The sequence below is a fragment of the Annulohypoxylon truncatum genome (genome assembly GCF_022578515.1).
Source record: "Annulohypoxylon truncatum strain CBS 140777 unplaced genomic scaffold F4807scaffold_2, whole genome shotgun sequence".
Lineage (NCBI taxonomy): Eukaryota > Fungi > Ascomycota > Sordariomycetes > Xylariales > Hypoxylaceae > Annulohypoxylon > Annulohypoxylon truncatum.
The window spans coordinates 1,123,505-1,139,559 of NW_025953788.1; the positions used below are offsets into that span (position 1 = coordinate 1,123,505).

The 16,055-nt window shown below is 49.1% G+C and overlaps 7 protein-coding genes across 7 annotated transcripts; 3 read left to right on the forward strand and 4 right to left on the reverse strand.

Annotated features, from left to right (window-relative positions):
- The first annotated feature begins 601 nt into the window (after window positions 1-601).
- On the forward strand, window positions 602-1,639 carry F4807DRAFT_407505 (uncharacterized protein). The gene is made up of 2 exons (XM_047996379.1): window positions 602-1,054; window positions 1,283-1,639. Exons 1-2 carry the CDS (start codon window positions 1,023-1,025, stop codon window positions 1,605-1,607), a joined length of 357 nt encoding a protein of 118 aa, XP_047858828.1. The 5' UTR covers window positions 602-1,022; the 3' UTR covers window positions 1,608-1,639.
- Window positions 1,640-1,737: 98 nt separating this feature from the next.
- On the reverse strand, window positions 1,738-3,873 carry F4807DRAFT_121310 (uncharacterized protein). The gene has a single exon (XM_047992893.1). The coding sequence runs from the start codon at window positions 3,461-3,463 to the stop codon at window positions 2,120-2,122; it is 1,344 nt and encodes a 447-aa protein (XP_047858829.1). The 5' UTR covers window positions 3,464-3,873; the 3' UTR covers window positions 1,738-2,119.
- F4807DRAFT_121263 (nucleoporin protein Ndc1-Nup) lies at window positions 3,874-6,481 on the reverse strand. Its single transcript, XM_047992892.1, has 3 exons — window positions 6,187-6,481; window positions 5,293-6,116; window positions 3,874-5,241 (listed from the first exon to the last, which is right to left on the reverse strand). Exons 1-3 carry the CDS (start codon window positions 6,323-6,325, stop codon window positions 4,285-4,287), a joined length of 1,920 nt encoding a protein of 639 aa, XP_047858830.1. The 5' UTR covers window positions 6,326-6,481; the 3' UTR covers window positions 3,874-4,284.
- A 467-nt stretch (window positions 6,482-6,948) lies between these two features.
- On the forward strand, window positions 6,949-7,841 carry F4807DRAFT_455952 (t-SNARE; the record flags this gene model as incomplete). The annotated part of the gene is made up of 2 exons (XM_048000804.1): window positions 6,949-7,245; window positions 7,317-7,841. The coding sequence occupies 2 exons, from the start codon at window positions 6,949-6,951 to the stop codon at window positions 7,839-7,841; spliced, it is 822 nt and encodes a 273-aa protein (XP_047858831.1).
- A 158-nt stretch (window positions 7,842-7,999) lies between these two features.
- Window positions 8,000-9,645, reverse strand: F4807DRAFT_121326 (uncharacterized protein). The gene has a single exon (XM_047992894.1). It carries the CDS (start codon window positions 9,471-9,473, stop codon window positions 8,265-8,267), a length of 1,209 nt encoding a protein of 402 aa, XP_047858832.1. The 5' UTR covers window positions 9,474-9,645; the 3' UTR covers window positions 8,000-8,264.
- A 149-nt stretch (window positions 9,646-9,794) lies between these two features.
- F4807DRAFT_121345 (glycosyltransferase family 4 protein) lies at window positions 9,795-12,336 on the forward strand. Its single transcript, XM_047992895.1, has 3 exons — window positions 9,795-10,773; window positions 10,828-11,815; window positions 11,873-12,336. The coding sequence occupies exons 1-3, from the start codon at window positions 10,201-10,203 to the stop codon at window positions 12,046-12,048; spliced, it is 1,737 nt and encodes a 578-aa protein (XP_047858833.1). The 5' UTR covers window positions 9,795-10,200; the 3' UTR covers window positions 12,049-12,336.
- Window positions 12,337-12,403: 67 nt separating this feature from the next.
- On the reverse strand, window positions 12,404-15,701 carry F4807DRAFT_468222 (gamma-glutamyltranspeptidase; the record flags this gene model as incomplete). Its single annotated transcript, XM_048002581.1, has 6 exons — window positions 12,404-13,550; window positions 13,603-13,658; window positions 13,720-13,768; window positions 13,834-14,260; window positions 14,315-14,514; window positions 15,647-15,701. The coding sequence occupies 6 exons, from the start codon at window positions 15,699-15,701 to the stop codon at window positions 12,499-12,501; spliced, it is 1,839 nt and encodes a 612-aa protein (XP_047858834.1). The 3' UTR covers window positions 12,404-12,498.
- Between the last annotated feature and the right edge of the window lie 354 nt (window positions 15,702-16,055).

Sequence of the window (16,055 nt, forward strand, 5' to 3'; positions counted from 1 at the left end):
ACTGTTGAAGGTTATGGAAGACCCTAGGGGGCCTGTTGGCAGTCGGTCTTAGAGGAAAGTATATAAGGGGTTCTTCCTATATATAGACAGCGGTCCCTAGGCGAGAATACTTCCTTGCGCAATATAGTTGTTTCCTCGCTTATTAACTCCGCTCCATGACACTTTGCTACATAATTGCAATCCTTTGAGTATGTACTACTCTTTAACTAGATATACATACAGATTAACAAATTAAGCCTGACAGCAATAGTCATGAATGGATGCTCGAGACCTTCACTACTGATAGCCAAGACGAAGATGTACTGCTGAATGATCATTGATAATGGGCTTGAGATGCAGAAATCTTCGTTGTCGCATATCCAACATAAGATTTCATGTGCTATCGCACAACCTTAGCAGATAGTTATTGTAGTGAATTGCGATAGGTGGAGAGAGGGTCTAATTATGGCCGCGAAACATTATGGAAAATTCTGAACATTATGGGAAATTCTGAACCCCATGACTGTGATTGAAGCCGCAGTCTGGGATGCGAACCATTTCAGGGCAATTCACTGCTTGCACTGTGTACAATAAGTAAGGCGGCCGATATACAGAGAATTGACCGTGTCAAAAGAATGCGGGGCCGCCCTGCGACGACGGCCATACTTAGTACATACTAGAATTTCCAACACAGTCTACAGTTATTGAAGGCCGGAGGGACTTAGTCTTCTATGACAATTAGGTATTTCATTGGTGAATCCCTAGAATTACTGCAGCGAGGTGGCGACGTACGTGGTTAACCAATATTAAACCAATGTAAGAGGGTGTGAAGTGCAAATAAGTACCTTGGTCTCTGCGATCTCTTTGCACTCTCATGTAGGTATATAAAAAGTCATGCCCCCCGACGTTCATTTTGTAGAAGGAAACATCAACACTGAGTTCCAACTGGAGAGAAACTCTTACCCTTCTCGTCCTTATAATTCAATATATTCCTTCTTCTATTACCATCTTAGCCGCCGCCCGTCACCTTTCAATAAGCACTCATGGATAAGCTATCTCAACTGTCTGTAAATGGGTACGCACTTACACTTCCCTCTCTCATCTTGTCCGCTGGAGACGCCAACCTGCTGTTTTCTTTGGCGAAGTCAAGCAGCCAAAATCGCATGGTTAAGCGTGGCAAGCTTTCATGTTAAGACCGCGCAGTGTTCATTTCTTCCCTACTACCTGTTGCCATATGTTCTCTCTCTTCTTATCGCTCAAGTGAAGCAATACCTCAACTGATATACATCGGTCCTCAAACCAGCTCTGCCCCGTCTGAGGCCCCATCCAACACTCATACCAATCGTGCTTCATTCGCCACTGACAGCACCTTCGCATACGCTGCCTCTGTAACTAGGGGTGATGCTCCCGTCAACACACTCCTCCAACATGGGGATACCGATTCGCGTCAAGCCACTCGGCACACCAAGGTCCAGCACGAGGTTGACAACGCCATGGCGAAGCTAAGCCAGACACCGGCCGAGTATGTACCGTTTCCATATCCAATAAAGGCCCCGCGCATAGCATGTCGTCGGGGATTGAGCCCCTCTATCAGAGGCCGAGGGGTCATGTACATCATAGTTGGCTGATGATGGCATGATCTCTGCTTATCGGCTGACCTGATTGGGCGAAGGGCCTCAGCCTCATCTTGACAATTTGGAATTCATACATACCTCCTATCACCCCCTTTTTTTTTCAATCGGCGATACACACTAACTTAATTATAGGTGAGATTCTTCACTTAACTCGGAAATGAGACGACATCATGAGAGCTTCAATTCAATTGTCAATAATGAGAATGTGGTGTCTGGCGTCGAGAGTCTGAATCGAGATTTTGGATCTGTATGGGGTCATATCGTATATGGGTCATGCCATGATGTGCATGAGCGGCCGTGGGTACGTTGAGTCGCATTAAGTAAGCTGCATATGTATCATAAGTTCAGACAATAGGGTATGACTTGGAAAAGGAAGATTATATTAGGCAATATCAAAATTTCATATACAAACCGTTCGAATCCGAGGTGGATCTAACGCCGACCCAATGCAACCTTTCATTTTCCTTGATGCCCCTTTACTCCAACACATTCTATCCCGCAAGAGGTCAGTAGGCCTCTCCAACCCTCAACACATAAGGCAAGTCGCCACGGTCCTCCCTAGTCGCGAGCCGTATGACAGACGTCTGGGAAGCCGACCTTAGACTCGAGCTTGAAGTATGACTCGCGGAGTACATAAGCCTCGCCTGCGCAAAGCTGCTCCCGCTATTCGTGCTAGATGTGTGCGAAAGGCCTTTACCGCCCGCCTTGCTTCTCGGAGTCGTGGGTGCGGTACGGTATTGGTTCCAAGTATGAGAAGACGAGTTACGAGCAGCAAGGTTCGGCTTACGCGCACGTGACCGGATGCTACTCCCGCTCCTTAGACTCAGGGAGCTAGAGTTGCTTCGCGCTGGAGTGGTAGGGGTAGTGTTAGGCGCGTCGTCGTCAATATGCCCATCACTTTCTGAATAGGCGTCATCGGTACCGTGATATATGGAACCAGTATCCAGAGGCCGTATTGAGCGCAAGAGCTCCGCAAAGAGATGCATTAGCTGCCGAAATTGTGCGTTAGACAGGGGCCGAGTGGAAAAGCGGGCGCGTTCATAACTGTCAACGAAACTGAACGCATCTCGAGAGCTGGGTAGCACGCCGACGCTTATGAGATGAGTAACATAGTCCCTCATCGTCATGTTAGGAGAACGCCGAAGAAGGGCGACAGCGTCAGCATCAAGTGTCGGCGGGATTGCAGCTGACTCTGGGTCTGGGGGTGCTTGTGTGACAGCCTTTGCTTCGATTAGATTCGGTAGCTCAGCGACGACATTGCTGTACTGGAGATTGGCCAAGTCCGGTGAATCCGGTGAGCCCCAGCCATCATGTTCAACCTCACCCCATACGGGTCGTAGGGATGGAAGCAAGATACCCATCTTCTCTTCGACAGTTGTGGGCGGCTTGGACCGAAATAGCTGAAGAGACTTCCTTTCCTCCTTCACGTTGCCTTCGGTCAAGACCTCCTCTGCTTTACCCCCGAGAGATGGTGCTCGAGTAGCCGGGGCGATAACCTTTGGGTAAGCACCCCAAGCGATAGCAGCACTCCGGCTGAGGTCAGTGGCAATCATCTTGCGTACCTCTTTGGGGCAATCTCCTTTCTCGGTAGGTATCCATGTCTTCGGTATGGAAGCTAGCACCGTCCGGGTCACATAAAGCCTCAGCGAGTAGACGAACAGGATAATGAGACCAGTGATGACGAAGACTATCGCAAGGACGATTAGGTTGATGTATTGTTTAGAGGCAACTAAAACCTGACGAACAAAGTCGCCAGGTACGACGAGAAGTAGGGCGGCAAGGAGACAACATAAGAGGAAGTAAATAGAGTTGTAGACGATGCGGAATACAAGGTTGCTTTTTGTCGTCATGGTATTACAATAGTACAAGAGGTATTAAATTGAGTGATATCATGGATGGCATTATCGTGCCGCACAGTACAGCACCGTAAGGCTCCGGCTAATGCGCGACCGCGATAAATCTGAAAGCGCGTAATCGAAGCGCATATTAGGAGACAATTATTATTGACGAATTAATAGGTTGCTAATGGGGCCAAAGAGGCTTGTCGATTATAAGGTCCATGGAGGGCCGCGAGGGAACAATCCGAAGTGGATGAAGAAGAAAGGAAAGTACGGACACTGCCTAATAAGGGTGATGTTGATATGACCCGTGTCGTAATTAGATAAGATTAGCGGATGCTATTTGAGGTATCACTTCCCCACTCTGTTCTCCGCTTTCGATGAGTGCACCTGATTGGTCGCCTTGTACATCACTTTCAGCCGCCTCCTCACTCAGCCTTATGTTGGATCATAGGACAAATACGGCGTGACGGCGTTGCTCAACCATATAGCTCATAGAGCAATGAGCAAGGGTTAGTTACAAGAACCCATTTCCACCTTTAACCACATCGTTTAAATAGCGGAATAGCGTCAAGTCTCACGTATTCAACTGCTCATCACTCCATTACCCACATGCATAATTACGAAGAATAACCCATCCCATTGACAAGTTTCATTACTGGCTTTGCATCATAAGTTGCATCCGATTACAATACAACCTGTACCTGTTAGGTATTTTAGACTCATTGGTCCCCTGCAAACCTGGAGCGCACCTTTCCGATTGCGCCCCAAAGCACTTTCATAAATGCGTTCATCAGTGTGTTCTTGAGACTCGAGATTCGCGACTTACGCCACTAGCGTACTTGCTGCATCTCCGGTCCCGCGGCCGGTGCTGGTGCCGGCATCTCCGGCTCAGCTTGTCGCCTCTCCGCCGCCTCTCTCGCCAACCGCATATCTGCTCGGGTAAGTCTTAGATCGGTGCTGTACTGTCCGAACGCCGTGATAAGTTCGCCTAATCCCTCCTTCAATGCGTCCAATAATTCGTCAACTTCGGGGCACTCCTTGTTCTGTGTGAGGTCCGTCCAGTGGGCTGGCAGGTTATCCCTGAACCTCTCCAACTTCTTGATGACCACGGTGAACGTCCGTATGATAGCGGGGACATCTCTCTGTACATTGCCGTAACGGTCCTCTGTTAGACTAGAAACCGCCAATCTCGATAGAGCGTAGGCCGCGTTCACGTAGATGCTGAGCTCGCCGTATGGCTGTCCGAGTATGATAGTTGTTAGTCGGCGACTGAAAACTTGCTGGAAGAATTGGCCGACTCTGGGTAGGTTCAAGACACGAAGCGATATAGTTCGGGTAAACCCGGAAATCCCTTGGGGCGAGAGCGCGTTTCTCTGTTCCTCCGTAAGGAAATGTTCCGCTGCCTCTCGCGCCACTTTCTTTGCTTCGGGTAGGTAGACTTCAGCAGGTGTCTTTCCCGGAGATATCACCACGTTCCTAGCGACCCTGCCAAGTGAATTCCGGAGACCATTCTGGGATGGCGCTGTTGCCCAGACGTTATCATCCTTCGGCGGCTGGACAATGCGGGCTGCCGGTTGGGGAGGGGCAGCAACGGCTTCCGCAGCGGGAGGAGTAGGTGGCTTCCCATAATTATCAATCCTCTCCTCGAGTGACTTGATAGTGTCCAGACACGTGACGTAGATCTGCGACCACATGGGACCATCCTTCCTGTCGATATCTTCAAAGACGCTTCGTCGTCTGTCATCAAAGTCTCTAGCGATCAATGCTAGCTCCCACAGAGCAAACGCCTAAAACTGTTAGCGATAGCTTCAAGAGAAAGAACCAAATAATAAACTTACTGAAACCCGGGGTTTCTTGCTCTTCAAGCCATTCAGTAGACTCCCATTTGGATCTTTAGATTCGGCACTCAAAGGTTGGTTGTTCTTGAGGGGTGCCTTTCCGAGCTGAAGCCTAAAAACGATATCGCCAAAGTACCACAAGATACATAGCAGGAATCCTGACCATATCGATCGGCCAAGCATCCAGATACTCCATGGGGCTTGGCTAGGTGGGATGTTGGATTTTGGTAGACTATAAAATATCCGGAAAAAGTACAAAGCCCAGCCCCAGGCAGAGCGTCGTACGAAGTGGTAAATAACTAGGTAGTTGGCAAATGAGACGGCCATCGAGAACATTCCAGCTTGAACGACAAGTACTGGAACCCATTCTCCTAGCTTGTCCCAGCCTCCCGGTTCCTGGTTATTCGGTTCTCCTTCGCGTTTCGGTCTCACCTTGCCCAATATCATTCGATCAAAGTCCAGGGATTTGTGTACAACACCCTGAACGATGCCTAGGATTATCAGGTTGACAGTGTAGAACAAGGCACGCTCATTCAGGCGCGCGCGATCTCCGCTGTAGTACGTGATCCAACTGAGATTCGCGTCGGTGGGTGTGGAAAATAGGTATATCTGGCTGAATAGCCAGGAAGAGATGGCGAAGGTAAGTATCGTCTCGATAGTCTCGAAAGACACCGCTGTGCGGCGGAAGGTGTCGAAAGGCGAATTAGAAGTTCGAATGCCGATGTGCGAGTGGGCAATTCGTAGTATGACGATGGGGAGAATACTGCCAAAGATGGCCAGGGTACGAATACCAGGAAGCCCAATCGGTAGCCATGGCCAGAAGACTTGGATAGGAAGTTAGCTGTGTGTACGAACAGTCGCACAGGAAAAATGGCATAAAAAAGGGTGACGTACTACTATCCCACTTGGATAGGGTGATAGCTTCTATGTAGGAGATTGCTAGTAAGAAGCCGGTAGTCGAGGCGAACCGTCTCTGCAGGGCAGGTTGCAGGAAATCTTTGTAGGGCGCTCGGCGCGCAGCTGCGGGAGGCATATTCGCAGCTCTGTAGAAACGAAATATTAAAGCTAGCACATTGTTTATGCGTAAGAAGTAGGAAATGTAAGACGTATGCGAATACCCGCGATGTTGAGTTGTGGGAAAAAGGAATGTCGCCCTCGAGCACGGTTGCTCTGTAGAGAATGGTTACCTATCAGAAGTTGAATGTAAATAAAAAGAACAATACACCACTGAAGAGAATATTCCAAGATCCACTATGGGGCGTCACAGTGCGCTAGCTTTGCACACCAGCCACAGTCTTGTGGGCTCCTTACTTAATGTGGGTCTTTCTTAGGCTGCATGCATGTATTTCGTACATTCAGTGGCTTACTAGATCCAACTAGCGTGAGCATGTGCTAGGTCTAATTCGGTTGCTTCGCCGTTGTTACGTACTATTTGGGAAGCGTCGGCCCAGGTGACTGTCCAGGTACCGAACATCAAACCCACCCTCTACCTCACCTTCCTACTTTCTCAGCCACTTTACTGTATCACCACCGACGTCGTTTCAACGTTTGATCTTTCAAACACCAATTTTCTATATCCTTCTTTTATGCATCGAAGAATTCATACATTATCTCTGTCTTGTCCTTCGCTCGATTCAAAACCCGTCAAGCCCAGCCATGTCTTTTGATCAACTATCTTCCATAGAATCCGGCAGCGGGGGAGGTCGTCGTCAGAACAATGGCGCCTACTCGGATGATCCGGAGTTTTCTCGATTGTCGCAAGGCCTCATGAATACGCTGTTTCATCTTCAGGGAAACATTTCAAAACTTAAGTCGGATATCGGCCTTCTCGGTACACGACGAGATAACCCCCGGTTACGAGAGAGGGTTCACGCTACGATTGAGGAGTCCACTACGAAGTTCAAGGAGGTTGGTGAAGGTATCAAGAAGATCCAGACATGGGAAGAACCTACGGTAAGTGATAGGGAGATGTAATATGCTTTATCTTCGTTGTGGCGCATTACTAATTATCATTTACCATGAAGCCTACCCAGAAGTATTCTCAGCAAAAGTTGTCGCGCGAGTTCAAGACGGCTCTCGGCGAATTCCAATCACTCCAGCGCACCGCCCTCGAAAAGCAACGAGCCTCTGTTACCGCTGCAAAAGCCGCGCTTGATCACGAAGGAGCCGAAGGCGTCCCACCCGGAACTGAAGGCGAACAGGTACAGCTTCAGCAGCAGGAACAGGTCCACCTAGCTGCCCAAGACGAAGTTGATTTTCAGGAGGCCTTGATCACCGAACGAGAAGATGAAATCCGCCAGATTGAGGAAGGCGTTGGCGATCTCAACGTCTTATTCCAGCAGGTGGCGCAAATTGTTAGTGAGCAAGGAGAGGTGCTGGAGACGATCGAGAGCAATGCTGTCAACGTGCGCGATGATACTCGGGGTGCCGATTACGAGTTGAGGAGCGCCGCGAGGTATCAGAAGAACGCACGGAGCAAGGCGTGCTGTCTACTATTGATTCTAGCTATTATTATGGCTATCGTGCTGCTAGCTGTATTTCTCGGCTAGGCTGAGTTTTCAGGTTCTGATAGAATGCGAGCGGCATCTTGGGCGTTACGGAGTTAACGTGGATATATCCACAAGGGTTGATATATTGGGATTCGCCCTCTATAATCGACCAGTCGGTTCTCCTTTTCTACTAAGGTATTCCAGGTATACTTTTCGAGTCTAGCTTTTTAAGGGAACGGGACGGGAGACCACACCCCTTTAAAGACTGCTTTGATATGAACATAGGCGCTAGGGTTTATCGCAATGGCTCGACTATCCAATTCTGAAGGCTGGATATTTTACAGTATTGCCATAAACGTCTTAACCAATTGCACGTATTCACACATTGTATAATGATATCTTATATATCGGATCAATGTGGCTCGTAATGTAGCTCGTAGTCATTGCCTTTGACCCGGCCATCCCTATTTAGCCGTCGTAATTTTAGCTTTGAGTTGCTTTATTGCTTGAGATTCGTTTTTGCTCGGTGTTCTTCTCTTCCACTCGAGATGCCGCTTTTCGTCTCGGTTGAATGATGTTAGATTCAACCCCCTTGCATCTCTCAACCTGCCTCCGCTCAATAGGTATGAGGTGAGCTAGCACCTTGTGCATGACATAGCTCGTTGTAGTCGATACCAACCAATAAAGATGGAGCGCGGCCGGCATATCTGCAGTACAAGGACCTACTAGGAGTGCTACGACGACAGAAGCTCGGCTTAGTCTAAGTCCCAACAGGTTCTGTGGTCCTACTAGCGTAGATGCATCATTAGACTTCTTGTGATTGAGCAATTGAGGAATTCCTCCCTTCGGCACCATGTTTACGACCAGCATGGCAGATAATGCGAAGGGGAGAATATGGTATGGGTCGGCGACGGATAGGTCGGAAAACCAGAGACAACCTTCAGACGCAATGCTGGGGTCTAATATGTTCCTGGCATGGTCGGCCACGATAGAAGTTGTTGATGAATCAACAAGAGACCCTTGGCTAGCTGCAGACGAGATATCTGTCGGAGACATAGCAGCTCCTGTGCCCTCTTGAGCACTAGGGACCGCATCTTCGCTCTTGACGCGCCCCATGAAAAGGTTCCCGAGCATTCCCCTTGGACCGCCACATATTTGCCTGATACATTCGATACCCACAAGCCAGACGGGGAAAGTCAATATGTTAGAAAACATCCTCCATCTCTGCGTGCCCAAGGCGCGGTCTATCCTCGACCTTATCCTCGAAATCCTCTTCTCTGCTTCTTTCCTTCCTTGGTCTCTCGGAATCCCGTCCTTGTGAATAGCTTGTGGCACGCGCCAGCCCCATCCTTGCATGACCATAGATGCTTTTGCTTGACGTTGATGGAGTTTACGTGTGTATACGGCAAAAGGTAATCGGGAGATAGCATTGACTCCAATTGAGAAGCAGGGGATTAATAGGAACCAGGGTATATGTGTAGTAGTATGTATATTGATAATCGTATCTACCGCTGAGTGTATGGTGGTGAGAATGGCTGGCGCAACACTAAAGAATCTAACTCCAGGTTGCCGTCCATGATGTAAAGGTGGAACTCGATCGAATTGTGAAAGTCGAAGTTGAAATCTCGATTTTGATAAAAAGCCAAAGGACCTAACCGTTCGGAGAGGATGTGCCCAATATAGTGAACTCATTATGAACCATATTGAGCTTGTGCCAACTCAAGGGGTATGTATAAGTACTTATGAAGGAATAAGCATTTTATATAGATTGGTATTGACAGTGTAGGATCATTTATAAAGTAATAGGATCTGTAGATACATATGATGTTGAGAGGTAGGCAAAGATCGTGAGTTAATTGGTGAGTTGGATTTCGATATTTCTATAGTGGGCGCAACTACAGCTTCTATCGATAAGTACAGTGCCGTACTACCTACCTATTTAACTGTGCTTACATAACCATGTGGCTGCAGGTGCTGCATCAGGGTATGTATGTAGGTACGTACAACAACCTAGTAGGTAGGACTTGAAACTGTACGAACCTTGAAACGCATGTGGAAGGTACCTAGTCAGGTACGTACTGTACGTACTGAGCTGTACACGGCACGGGCAGCATGAGCTCGTACCTTCCTTGGTGGGATGTTTAATGGAACACCTTGTTCTTGTCTTTTCAGGTGATCACAAACGCCGGAATTATTTAATCTTTTTAATCTTTTAAACATTCACGAGCGCCAACCTCAGACCTACGCCATCCATATCACCGGATCATTCAATGGGTCAACTGGACGGGTTGCCGCGCAGCCTGACAAGGCCAGAAACATTATTCCTTTCTTGACACGTATGCTTACGTTCATAGAAGCATAATTGTCACGTACCTATTCTAGGTAGATTAACAATATCTCTTCGTCGCTCTTTAGGCAAATGTCACACTTCTTCCCATCTTCCGACGACTCATCCTGCTCAGCTTCCTGTAAAGACGACGCACTCTTCTCTTTCGGCATGGGGCCCCAAATTCTGGTCTTCACGACCATCGCCGTCGCTTGCACTCCCTTCGCTGTATTAATATGGTGGAATTACTTCCTACCTCTACTCCTTCGCGCCTTTTCATTCACCTTTGGAAGAAGCTTGGGATGGTGTTTGAAAAAAGGAGCCGAAGGTCGCCGTTCCCTACTTGTCCACGCCACTGCCGAAAATGAGGCCAAATACAGAGAGAGCAAAGCTCAGGAAAAAGACGACAATGCTAGTAGTGGCGATGAGAGCTGGGAGAATATTGAAGCTTCTATAGCTGGTTCTTCCGGCAATGGAGAGAAGGGTAGTCGAGAATGGGATGGTATTGTGGGCTTCTTTCACCCCTTCTGCAATGCTGGAGGAGGTGGTGAGCGAGTCTTGTGGGCTGCAGTTCGTGCTACCCAGAAGAGATGGCCCAATGCCAAGATCGTTGTGTACACAGGCGACCACGATGTAACAAAAGAGAATATGCTCGCTCGCGTCAAGGTTCGAGGTCCCCTTACTTGCGTGCGTTGGAAAAATGAGCTAATTGGACTATAGAACACCTTCAGTATCGACATCCACCCCCCTACGATCCACTTCATCTACATATCAACTCGACACTGGGTTCTCGCTTCTACGTGGCCTCACATGACTTTGCTAGGACAATCAGTTGGATCTTTATTTATGGGCTTGGATGCTCTATCTCTTCTAGTTCCCGATATCTTCGTCGACACCGTAGGATATGCCTTCGTCCTTGGTCTATGCAAGATCCTGTTCCCTGAGATGCCAACTGCCGCTTATGTACATTACCCTACTATTTCCACCGACATGCTCGACTCTCTCGACCCCAAGACCAAAGTTGGAAGCCAAGGTGTCAATGCCGGAAAAGGGGTTGGGTTCAAGGGCTTCCTTAAGAGGCACTACTGGAAAGTCTTTGCCAACATCTACTCTTGGATGGGTGCTTCCGTCGATGTAGTTATGACGAATTCTACTTGGACTCAAGCACATATCCAATCTTTATGGGGACCGCGTCGAAACCGAAGGGGTAAAAGCCACCCTATCGCCGTTGTGTATCCGCCATGCGCTGTCCACGAGATCGAACGAGCAGTCGAGATATCCGAAGAGAGCGAAAAGAGACGCCAAAAGTATTTGGTGTACATCGCTCAATTCCGACCCGAGAAGAACCATCAACTCATTTTGCAGTCCTTTGCAGAATTTGTCAAGACCGGTACCGATTCTGCAAAAGCAGCCAAATTGGTCCTCCTCGGTAGCGTTAGAGACGACAACGACTCGCGACGTGTGTACAAGCTTCGTCTGCTAGTCAACGAGCTTCACATCAAGGACCAGGTAATATTCCAGCTTGATGCTCCGTGGTCTGAGATTCTTCAGTGGCTTGGCAAGGCTTTCGTGGGGGTGAACGGAATGTGGAATGAGCATTTCGGAATCGGCGTGGTTGAATATCTCGCGGCAGGCTTGATCTCTGTCGTTCATAACAGCGGAGGACCGAAACTAGATATTGTCACCGATGTCGACGGTCAACCTACAGGTATGATGATCGCTATGATGAAATTTCTAAGATAAAATGGCTAATGAATTATCTTAGGTTACCACGCCTCAACTACTTCAGAGTTTGCCGAGGGCTTCGAGAAGGCTCTTTCGCACCCTGACCCCCTCTCGGTCAGACGCAGAGCCCGCTTGTCTTCCAGGCGATTCACTGAAGAGGAGTTCGCTAGAAGATGGCTGGCCGAGCTAGAGAAGCTTGTTGCGATGAAGTTGTGAAATACCCCGCCAGTCCCATCCCTCTCAATTACTACCACCTCATTCCCCTTACATAGATATAGACCCACATCCGATACCCCCAGGATTATACGGTGGGAGGCAGGCTCGGAGTTCGCGTTGCGTTGCGTTGTGTTACCCACCAAAGGGGAGAGAGGCGTGGAGGATACCATGGAATAAGGAGGTGTCGCCCAGGTATCCGCAAATACGTATAAATACAAATAAAAAGTGTTTTCAGACGTAAACGTGTCCCATGTTCTCATTGCGTAGTAGAATCCCTACGTTGGCTACGCTTGGTTGTTCACGGCTCACGATTATCAAGAATTCAAAAATCAGACAAAATACACGACGTTGCTCGTATTCTTATAATTGTATTTGTAATGTGTACCCATTTCTATCCCACAAAACATATGCAACACCAACACCCCGCATACAATACAGACCAAGGCCCTCCTACAACGTCAACCCTCCACTAGCCTTCTGCCTCGTCTCACTCGCGGCCTCGAACACGCCGTCGTCGCCGAGGCGGATGGCCTGCACGGCGCTGAACCCCTCGCGCACCCAGGTGACGTTGTGGCCGCGGTCCCGCATGCTGGCGATCGTCGCGTTGTCGAAGCCGTACTCGAACGCGGCCACGTTCGGCATCAGCTGGTCGTGGAACCGCGGCTCGGCGACGGCGGCGCCGGGGGTGAAGGACCGCTCGAGCATGTGCCATAGTACTTGCGTCGTCGAGCTTATGATGCGCGAGCCGCCGGCGGCGCCCGCGACGGCGACTAGGACGCTGGCGTGAGAGTCGCGGTCAGAAGAGGAGGAAGAGGAAGAGGAAAAGGGGGCGCGCTCCACGATAACAGGCGTGATGGAGGACAGCGGCCGCTTGCCCGCGCGCACGTAGTTCGCCGGGCTCGGCGCGTACCCGAACTCGTTGTGCACGCCCGGGATGGAGAAATCGTTCATCTCGTCGTTGAGCACGACGCCCGTCTCGGGCACCATCAACAGGCTGCCGAACAGCAGGTTCACGGTCGTGGTGCTGGAGACGGCGACGCCGGACCCGTCGGCCGTCGACACGTGCGAGGTGCCGTGGTCGGTCGGCACGTACACGCGCGCCGGGTCGTAGTTCTCGACCGGCTGGGTGCGGGCGTCGTCGATGCGGGAGCGGATGGAGGCCGCGTGCGAGGCGGATAGCATCACGGCTTCGAGGTCCGGGGCGTCGGGGACGTAGGCCGGGTCCCCGAGAGCTTGGTGCGCGCCGTACGCGAAGCGCATGGATTCGTCGAAGCGGTGCAGGGTCAGGTTGGTGTCGGACGAGGAGGAGGCGCTGTTGTAGCCTTCCATGGTCTTCAGCGTGCTGAGGCATACGGCGCCGCTGCTGGGCGCGCCGGAGGAGACGAGCGTGTAGCCTCTGTACGAGATGCTGACGGGGTCGCGGATGATGGCTTGGTAGCTGGACATGTCGTCTAGGGTCATGGTGCCGTTGTGCTGCTGGATGTACTTGATCGTTGCCTCGGCTAGAGCGAGATTAGGATGGTACGTCTCCAAGGAGAGTGGGAAGCTACGAACCTATTGGGCCGGTGTAGAACACGTCGGCGCCGTATTCTGCAACTTGTTCGAGAGTTCTAGGTTTACATGTTAGAATTATTGATGGTATGAAGATGTCTTCACGGGGTTTAGACTAACTTTGCATAGCGTTTCCTGGTCATGGTATCGCCGAGCTTTACCAAAGTCCCTAAGTTGTGATATTAGTATTTACTCGTCCCATGAGAAGCTTTTCATATAAAACATAGCTCTCACCATCTGGGGCGAAATCCTGAGCCCAGGAAGGATCGTCGGTCAAGAAGTTCCAGCCGGCTATTTGGAGACCAGCGTCCATATAACGCACTTGGTCCTCTGAGACGGTGAATCCGCGATCCGCTACAGAAGCGGCAGGGAGCACGACGTCTTTCCAAGGTAATATGCCAAATTTCTTATGCGCATATTCAAGTCCTCGCAATTCGCCCGGTACGCCTACAGACAACCCGCCGAAGACGCTACCTATTATATTATCCTTATACATATTTTCGGACGCGGCACTAGGCGCGGCTTCACGATAGTCGATGACCGTATAGTTGCCATTGGCGTCTCTAATGAGAGCAAAGCCTCCACCGCCAAGCCCCGAGTGATACATGCCAATCACGCCGACGCATAGCTGGGTACCGATCCAGGCATCGACAGCATTGCCCTAGAGGGTCGATGAGTGATATGACGAATGAATGTTTTCACGAGTACTACTTACACCTTGGGCTAGCAGATCTATGCCTATTTGACTACAGACTTTACTCTCGGATGCGACAGCTCCTCTCTTGCCCGCGTTGGAAGGCCGTTCTTGTTGTAACACGGATTGACCGGATGGCTGCCATTGTTGCGGAGCTGCGACTGAAGGAGCAACAGCTAGAAGTAGCAATAGCAGGCTCCGCGGGAGTTTGGCAAGGTTTACTGGAAGTTTAGGTTAGACTTGTGGTGATGGAGTTGTGAGAAATGTGACAGCTCACTCATCGTTTTTGTCTGTCACGAAATGTTGTGATTCGGGTTTAAAATGTTGTAATCCGTAATCCGTCTTAAGTGTCTCTAATTGTCTAACATCAGGTACTCTTAAGAGACAGCATGTCCTACGAAGATAGTATGGTATTTTCAAGCAATGACACGTTGATACTCTCTCTGACTTTAGGTATCCATCCGCCAACTGCGATTCCTCAAAACTTGATACAATAAAAATATTAATGGAGAGTCTAAAGAGAGGTAAGAATGACAGGAATACGGTCACGCGCTCTAGCGTACCTATCGGGTACTTTGAGGTAATCTCGGACAGATCGGGGATTGTAGGGGTCGTTAAGATTATAAAGCACCGGAGTACGGAGAGATAAGCTTGGAAACAGCTTTGATATTCGTGGCCTATGGCAGCCTGTATTTGGACTAGTAAACCGTAAACCCCCAAGCAAGCCCCACCCCAGCAGCCTCCTTAGACTTATCCTTTTCCAGCTCGAACCCCAAAGCTCTTTGAGCGCTGAGAGTCAACAATTCTCTTGCCAAGGATTCATCCCGACTTCCGTCCCAAGTTCTCCTTTTCGTTTTTATACTCTTCGTTTTATATTCTTCTCGTTCAAGGTATAAACTAGACTAGCTTTTCCACTATCTATACTGCTTAACTTGAAATCTAGTATAGTGAAACAATAAGAAAAGCAATTGTAGCACGATGTGTAAGACTTATCAAATATTTACTTACATAAATATTTCCGTTTCAGCATTGTTTGCTGTATTCTCATCTTACACCAGTAGTATTCATAAGTAGTTACGGCCGTTGCGCTGTCAAGTTGCAATTGACATGCAATACACCGCGTTTTTAGTAAAAATATACCTATAGGTACGAAACCTTATTGTCATTTTTAGCTAAAGAATTACAGATTGATTGGATGAGACTACTTACCAACTGTCAGCCTGTGTAACGCTTATTGCGTGGTTGACTTACCGGTAACTCGGGTCGATCTAGATCGGTGATCACATGATACCCCTTATTCAATACAGCGCTCGATGTTGCTATCATTGATCTCGTGATAATCCTAATATCAACTATCCTCTATGTCAAGAAACCCCGTTGTCGCGAGTGGCGCAGTATTAGTCGCCATCTTCGCTGTAGTTGTCACTTGGTTCGAGTCGCTAAATTTCTTCTCATTTGGTCTAGCCTGCGAGGCTTTCGCTGAATGGAGCTGGACGGTGCGTGCTATTCGTGGCCAATCAAAATCGCCTACGGTGACTGTAAACGTTTAGCTGGTAAGTTAGACCTGTTATACACTAGTAGATATGAGGACGATTAGGAAAATGCGGAGCCGGGGCTGAACTTGCACCGCTAACCTAACAACTCGGTGTGAATTCGCGTACTAGGTGAGAACAGATATGGTCACGCTGTCTCTTCAACTTCAATTTACCACGTAGAAGAGGCTCACAAGTCAGCCTTGTGAAATACCGATTTAAAATCGCCA

Excerpts from the sequence above, each read along its gene's own strand:
- F4807DRAFT_407505 (XM_047996379.1), top strand. The coding sequence starts at position 1,023 with ATGGATAAGCTATCTCAACTGTCTGTAAATGG. Across the intron at positions 1,055-1,282 it reads TCTCAACTGTCTGTAAATGG|CTCTGCCCCGTCTGAGGCCC; the intron begins GTACGCACTTAC and ends TCCTCAAACCAG.
- F4807DRAFT_121345 (XM_047992895.1), top strand. The coding sequence starts at position 10,201 with ATGTCACACTTCTTCCCATCTTCCGACGACTCATCCTGCTCAGCTTCC. Across the intron at positions 10,774-10,827 it reads ATATGCTCGCTCGCGTCAAG|AACACCTTCAGTATCGACAT; the intron begins GTTCGAGGTCCC and ends ATTGGACTATAG. Across the intron at positions 11,816-11,872 it reads TGTCGACGGTCAACCTACAG|GTTACCACGCCTCAACTACT; the intron begins GTATGATGATCG and ends GAATTATCTTAG.
- F4807DRAFT_121326 (XM_047992894.1), bottom strand. The coding sequence starts at position 9,473 with ATGAGTTCACTATATTGGGCACATCCTCTCCGAACGGTTAGGTCCTTT.
- F4807DRAFT_121263 (XM_047992892.1), bottom strand. The coding sequence starts at position 6,325 with ATGCCTCCCGCAGCTGCGCGCCGAGCGCCCTACAAAGATTTCCTGCAA. Across the intron at positions 6,117-6,186 it reads CCTATCCAAGTGGGATAGTA|TCTTCTGGCCATGGCTACCG; the intron begins GTACGTCACCCT and ends TTCCTATCCAAG. Across the intron at positions 5,242-5,292 it reads GCAAGAAACCCCGGGTTTCA|GCGTTTGCTCTGTGGGAGCT; the intron begins GTAAGTTTATTA and ends TAACAGTTTTAG.
- F4807DRAFT_121310 (XM_047992893.1), bottom strand. The coding sequence starts at position 3,463 with ATGACGACAAAAAGCAACCTTGTATTCCGCATCGTCTACAACTCTATT.